This window comes from Cordyceps fumosorosea (assembly GCF_001636725.1).
Source record: "Cordyceps fumosorosea ARSEF 2679 chromosome Unknown scaffold_18, whole genome shotgun sequence".
Taxonomy (NCBI): Eukaryota; Fungi; Ascomycota; class Sordariomycetes; order Hypocreales; family Cordycipitaceae; genus Cordyceps; species Cordyceps fumosorosea.
In genome coordinates, this window is record NW_017387318.1 from 176,396 (window position 1) to 183,723 (window position 7,328).

Consider the following 7,328-nt stretch of genomic DNA (forward strand, 5'->3'; position numbering starts at 1 on the left):
ATCTGTTTCGGGGGGCCGCCTTTTTGTCCAGACCAGCCTATCATGAGGGTCATTAGAAGATTTGCGTAAAGACAATTGGGGGTTTCGTCGTGAGCACGTTTTGTTTTTTTTTCCCCGCTGTTTGAGAAACCTCGTGTCATGGTGACGTTGAAGTGTTGCCACAGAGCCATCGTCGCAGTGCAGGTAGGGAGAGAGACCTGATGCAAGGCCCATCTTGCTGTGCAATTGCGACGGTTATCCTGGAAAATTGGGTGTTGTTTTTTCTCTTTTTTACAATTCATTTTTTTTATTTTACAAAAAGTAGCATGGTTATGTACGAGATTCTAATAAAAGAACCAAATAATAGAAATAAATCACTCGTCAAGGAGGATAATACGTGGATGCGGGACGGATTGGACATTAACCGGCACGGAGCCAACTGCAAGGGAGAGTTGGGGGACGTGAGAGGACGGCTATGCAGGGTCCCAAAGAAACTTCAAGGGGACGCGAGGAGAGCAGCGAAATTGGACGAATCGCACTGCAGTTCTGGTCATCAAGTCACGCCTCGCGGACCTCTGTACGGACCCGAACAACGTCGCTGCGTTACTAGAACTTCCCTGAGCATTGGGCTGCGATGCGTCGAAGCCTCGGGCTCACACTGGTTCAACCTTTGACGGGCTGCATATTACACGTTACTCTGCAACCCGACCCGAATGTGCCTACCTACACACGTAAGCAACGTTCTCTTAGCTGCATGCTGAGTAACGTATGTATGGCCCGTTGCGACGGAAGCCCAACGTTTTGTATGCATCCTCCTGGCTTCGGCAAGACTGCGGCAGGTCGCCAGTGTTAGTGCTGGCCTCGGTATGGATGGTCCCAGTCGCAATTTGCCTCATTTTCTGTTTTATTAAGCCATTGTTTTTTTTTTCTTTCCAACTGAAATCTATCATCTCTCCTTTTCAATCTAGCGTCCGTCCCATTCTCTTTCCCGCTCGGTACTCGCACCCGCCCGTCCGTCCGTCCGTCGCTCATCCCATCCCATCCCTCATCCCCGCCAAGTTTTACTTTGGCCCCCAGTGAAAATTTTCTCCTCCTCTAACAAACTCTAGGTCTAGAGGCCTGTTACGGTCTAGGCCAAACGGGCCAAATCTACAATCCCGCAAAATCTATCCCTCGTTCGATTTTGAATTTATTTTTAATTTTATACCGTCCCCCCATCCCACCCGTCTGGCATTTCTTAGCTCAAGTTTAAAATTTTGGTGTATCTTTTTTCTTCCCTGGCACTTGGACACGCCCCCCCACGGACTAGGCCGGACGCCATGGCATGGTCTGGCTGGTCTGGCTGGTCTGGCCTCCTTTGATGCCTAGAACGAGTTTTTCTTGCGTTGGAGCTGAACGACGATGGCGCATTGGCCGTGCGTGCCAGGACCAACTTGGAATTCCAAGGGATGAAATTTTTCACTCCCTCCTGAACAAATTGAGTTTTTTTTTTTTTTTCACGCTGTAGCGCAATTAAACCCCCTTCCCTTTTACAGTTTACACGCGACCAGTCAGCAGAGCCGAGTGTTTCGGCCGACGGGATAAGAGCCGGACAGATGCGGATATCCATGGCTGAGAGTGAGAGACAAACCTTGCTGGTCCATGCTTTTCGTTCTTCCAACTAGGAATTCCTTCCCTAGTTATTATTTCTTTTTTTTTTCTTTTAATTCTGTTTATCAACGCATTGCACGTTTCAAGAGAACAATCATGCTACAGGGCAGTGTCTTGCGCCCTACAGCTTACGCTACTTCTTATTCGTCACCACTGGGGGGAGGCGGCCTCACTGCATCAATAGTAGACGAATAATAATGTTCAGCAGCAAAAAGTGACAGAGTAGAAAAAAAAGAGGCTCTCCTCCACAAACCGTACACGTGTATGGATCCAACATCGCAGACACTCGAGGTGAGATGCTACGAGGACGGGGTCGAATGACGCGATGCCGCACGCTTGGAATGCGACGCTGCCCAAACACGAGCAATAAATTTCTTCCAAATTGTTTCCTACCTTTCTTTTTTCTCTTCCCTCCATGAAGGACTCGTAATATCAATTGAATAAAAAAAAAAAGACCCTTCATCATGTAATCTGACAGCACTGATCCCTGACTGAACCCATGCTCACCGGCTATGCACACTGGCCGTGATTTCTTGTGGTGCCACACACAAGCCACTGTGCATCGACAGCAGACTTCCAGAACAGGAAATTCACATCGGGCGCCACCACATTTGTGTTACCCGGTCATCTTTTTGCCTCTGCAACGTAAGAAAAAATGTTTTCGACTTGTCGTTGTCTAGTGTAATCTTGTTTGAGGCTGCCAATGCCCATTCTTTCCTCATGGCGATCCCCCTTGAAAGGGAAAATTTTTCTAATGTGAACCCTTGCTCCCGCAATCTTGTCCAGTGCATCGAGATCCAGTAACGGCCCCGCCTCGTCACAGTCATCATTCCACGCCCTTCTCTGACAGTACCTGTCAGCACAACTTTTAATGCATACAATGTCTCATACCCAGACAATCAAGGATAAAAGTTTTCACAGATATTGCAATCAACAAAGTATGTAGTCATCAGAGCGAGCAAAAATGCTGCTTGCGTGTGTTCCATTCATTCTCTGCTAGTTTTCATAAAGAAGCACTTCCCGCGCCGGGGAGTAGCCTGCCCAATTTCATAATAGTAAAACACCCGCCATGTGCTGCTGAACAAGTGTCTGTCAACTCCTCCTGTATGCCTGATGCACAGAATGAACCCCTGGGGGTAATGCTGCTCCAGTCAATAAAACAAAAAGACCCCCCAAGTAAACTCCAGATACCGTTCGACGCTGCCGAGTTTCTCTCAGACACACGTCCATCGGTGATTGCCCCCGACAAAAGAAATAGAAATGTCAAATAGGATATTATAATGAACAACATGATTTTGCTTTTTTTCTTGGTATGCAGGACGCCGTTGTAATGCCCGTCTTGGTACAACAAATTGGTCGCTAGGAAAACAGTGTGGAAAAGAGTCGGGATTGTAGTTGTGGTTGTCGATTTTGTGATGTAGTTGATGAGAGTGAGTAGGGTATGGCGTGAGGTTATGTGGTGTGGTATTGTATCGTGTCGGTAGTTGGTGGACAACGGTCCAGTGGTGTACAGTAGTGGAACAATGCCTTTTTACTGAGATCGTCTTCGTTGCAGGCGGACCTGTTCAAAGGAGACGGCATACGCCTGAAGCTCCTTCTTGACACCGTCAGACAGTCGGGAGGCGTCCGAGGCGTTGCTTTGCATGGAGCAGAGGCTGCTGTGCGAGCTCGAGGGCGTCAGCTGGCGGATGGGAAGAGACGACGGCTGGGCGGGCAAGCGGTCAGAGCGAAGTCCTGAGTAGTACCCAAGCAGCGGCTTGGCCGTGGGTGTCGTGCCGTATGGCTGGGCGTTGCTGAAGTCGTAGGCAGGAGAGAGGTAGAACTTGGAGGCGCCGCGGGAGGTGTAGCGGCCGCTGCTCGAAGGAGCTGACGAAGCTGTCGACCAAGGGCCGGAGGAGGGAGCGAAGCCAGGAGAGCTGGCCTGGGAGGACGGTGATGAGGGCGACTTCTCAAAGTCGGCGAGGCGGCAGGACTCGGAGCAGTAGGCATCGGCGTCGTGAACCTGCTTGTCGCAGGCCAGGCAGTACTGGTGGGTCCAGAGATCGAGGCTCATGATGACGGATGTGGTGGTGGTGATGTGTAGTTGAGTGTGTATGTGTGCGAGATGTAGTTGTAAAGAGGGACGTTGCCAATGACGTTGACAATGTCTGTCGACCGGCCAAGACAAAAAACGGTTGTGGTGGCAGTCGAGATGCTGTCGAGGTTGGTAGGCGGAAGAGCTGGCAGCAAAGCTTATAGCAAGACAAGGAGCAAGCGGTGCAACCTTCTTGTGTAGGTTGATTGTAAGGAAGGAAAGGAAAGGAAAAGCTGAGGGAGGAAAAAGTGTTCAAGTTGTTGTTGCTGATGAAGGAAGAAGAGGTCGATGGGGAGAGGATCGAGGATGCAAGAAGAGGAGGGCAGTGGCATGTTAAAGTAGTGTGAGGTCTGTCTGGCTGGCTGTGGCAGCTGGCAGTGCGTGCTCGTGGTGGTACAAGCAAGTGGGCATGGGAAGTGGGCTGCGGGCTTGCGGGTCCCTCCTTGGGTGGTCAGGATGTGGCCTAGGACGACAAGGTTTTAGCGCTCCTTTGGAGTTGCGTACCTGCCTCCCGTCATGCGCTGGGTACAACGAATTTTTTTCCTCAGCAAGAAATAATCGCCAGGCAGCACGGGAGAAAGCGTTAGTACGGATGAGGCAGTGATGGTGACAGCGCTAGCAAACGCCAGGCCAAAGAGGTAGCGCTGTGGCAGGGGTGGGGCACCGCAGTGGAGACAAGGAAAAAAAGGGAATAATTCAATTAAAGAAATAAATAAAAAATAGAGCCAAGCTGGGCTAAAATAGAAATAAAAATAAAACCACGGGGGCCCACAAGCAGCATGCCCTGCCAGCAGCCCAGCAGAACACAGTCTGGCCAACCAGGGGGCGTGGCTCTCTGTGGGGTGGGCAGTAGATCGCTGGGGGAGGGGGGTGCAGGGTGTGAGCTATGCGCTTGGGTCCAGCTCTAGAATTATGCAGTTGGCAAAAGCGTTCTTGCACAAAAATTTTCCCAGTCAACTGGTTCACAACTCCTGCGGCGAGGCCGGCTGTGGTGTCTGGACTACTCCTTTCCAGGCAGTACAGCCAGCCCCAAGATGGAAGAAACCGCATGATGTAGACGAATTTGGAATGGGACAAAATTATGCCAGAAAAAAAAATAGAGCGAGAAAAAAAAAATTGCGCTGTTCACGCAAACCCTCCTTGACGACATTTTCTCGCTCAGTGGTGTGTTTTGGTGGGCAAAACACGCAAGCCTGCCAAACTTTAGCGCCAGCTGGTACGGACTCGTGACTTGGCTCTGCACTGAGGTGCTAGGCATGCAGTAGGTACCCCTCCCTTCCCTTGCGCCGCATGGCGAGTTGCAGGCGTAATCGACGTCCTGCCATGGCGACCCAGTGTGAGGTGATGACTGCAACATGGTGCAATTCCTTGTCCACGGAGCTGTTTTCGTATGCTGAAACGGATTCGCAATTCCACCCGTCCATCACCCATGTACCTATGCCGCGAGGAAATGGCAAGGCATATACCTAAAATTCCCGGCTATGGCGCCACCTGTCAACCGCCCGTCCGGTCGCCGCACCACCCCGGCATCGGCGGGAGCGTTTGCTCATGGCATGATGGCTGTGACTGGGACTTGTGCAATGCAAATTCCAAACACGTATCCGTATTGGCTTTCTTGTTCAATGTTGAAAAAAAATTTCCTTTCTTTTTTTCAATGCTCAAATCTCCCCTCTGCCTACTCGCTTGGGGACCGTGTGGTGTCCTGTGCATGCAGACAGAGTCGCCTGGTCTCTGCCTCGTCATGCAAAGCTGTACATATGAGTGTCTTCGCCATACATCAAGGTACATGCATGGCGCATGGCAACGAAACACGCACCAGTATCCTATTGTCCGTTGCGTTTACTTTTGCTTCTTCTTCTTGTTTGTTCCAATTTCGCCCCGTGGCTTGATATCTGCATGCATGCACGGATCCATCTGCTGCTGTGGCCTCGCCTCGCCTCGCCGCGCGAGCTGCCTCCTCCCTTCCGCTCTCCGGCGAACACCCATCATCACCAAACCCATCGCTGTGTGTGACCGAGCAACGAACGACGCTCATGGAAACACGAGTGACTGACTTGTTGACCCACCGGCTCCAAAAGCAAGATTATCAGTAGCTTTCTTCCTCTACTTCTTCTTCTTCTCTTTCTTTAGAAAAAACCCACCACACTTGGAATGCATGCATTCTGCGACGTCTTGGCAGCCCATGCCCACACAAAGCTGCACACACACAGACACAAGGCAGCGAGACATTCACTCTGCCCTCATCAACACGCCCATGTGTCTTGGGCCAGTTTCTCGGTCATGGGCCTTACCCCCAAATGTCTCTGAACTTGCTCACACCTATTTTGCTTAGATTCCGCGCGCTGGTGCTGGTGGCGACTTTCCCTGGCACCCAATCATCCACCATCAGCCCCAAGCCACCCACCACCATACCGTTTCCCAGTGCTGCGCCCATCTTGGTGACGGACATTGTCTAGTCTGTAATAACAAGGATTTGCAACTGAGATTTTTTTCTCGTCTCAGTTGCCCTGTCCGTCTAGTAGCCTTGAACCCTGTTCTGCCGCGCTCCTAACTCCGTATGGCTGCCTCTGCGATTCCGCCTACCGGTTTCTCATCTCAATCTCCTCTTCGTGTCTTTCCGGGGGGGAGTTTCCTGGTGCAGCACGACATGATCGGTTCAAAGACTGCCGATGGATGTCTCTTATGGTGTGTTGCACTCGAGTTCTAGGTCAAGCAAATTTCACCTGCAGCTGTACGAAAAACTCTTGGGAAGCGATTTTACCTTCGCCACCTTTGATGACACGGGTCGGTTATCATGCTCCCCATCGACTTGCCAATCTACGACCTATCGGCTGTGCATCTACCCATCTGTTACTACCCATCGTTTCCCACTGTTTTGTCACGACGCAGAGCCTAGATCGGCGCAGTTGCGTCAAGGGTTCGCCGCTTTCTGTGGCCCCCTGCCACCCCTTCCAACTGCCCGGCTCTCGACCGACGTAGAAAAACTTGTCCACGGGTGTCGCCACTGAAACAATCAACTTGCCCAATTCTAACCATTTCGCGGTAGACGCTGGAATGCAAATATTTTTACTTTGCGGACCGTTTCATCCTGCTGATCACTAGCGAATGGCTAGTACTCGTCTAGTCCGCGCTCGCAGACTAGTAAGCTGACGGTCTTGCTGGGGATTTTTGACCCGGACGTCCTGTGCCGGCGTGTGCTATCTTTGGAAACTGCATGGAATGTTGCCGTCTCAGGCGTGTCCTATTTTCATCACGGCCGCCCAGTAGAGAAGTTGCAGAATGAAAAGTACAAACGCGTGATGCAGCATGATGCAATAGGCTTGATAACAGGGCAACCGACGAGCATCGCGGCATGATGGTATAAAAAGCATGCAAGAGAATACTTGGTGAAGGATGCGGCTGTAATACCCGTATCCAGGCCGAGATGCAGTGCAACGCTGCGCCACGGGACGTCAATGGGTGTCACTGGTGTGTCTATCAATTTGTCTGCCATTTATCCGCTGGTCGACGCCATTGGACCGGCGCCCTTCTCCATGAGCGTCCCAAGACTCCAAGCCACCAACAAGCGAACAAGAACCTGCTGGATCTTCGTAAAACATCATGCCCCCCCCCCCCCCCCCCCCCC

At 51.3% G+C, this 7,328-nt stretch overlaps 1 protein-coding gene across 1 annotated transcript; it reads right to left on the bottom strand.

The window, feature by feature from the left end:
* Positions 1–3,160: 3,160 nt before the first annotated feature.
* Positions 3,161–3,682, bottom strand: ISF_06733 (hypothetical protein; the record flags this gene model as incomplete). The annotated part of the gene is made up of 1 exon (XM_018850337.1): positions 3,161–3,682. The coding sequence occupies one exon, from the start codon at positions 3,680–3,682 to the stop codon at positions 3,161–3,163; it is 522 nt and encodes a 173-aa protein (XP_018702377.1).
* Positions 3,683–7,328: the final 3,646 nt, after the last annotated feature.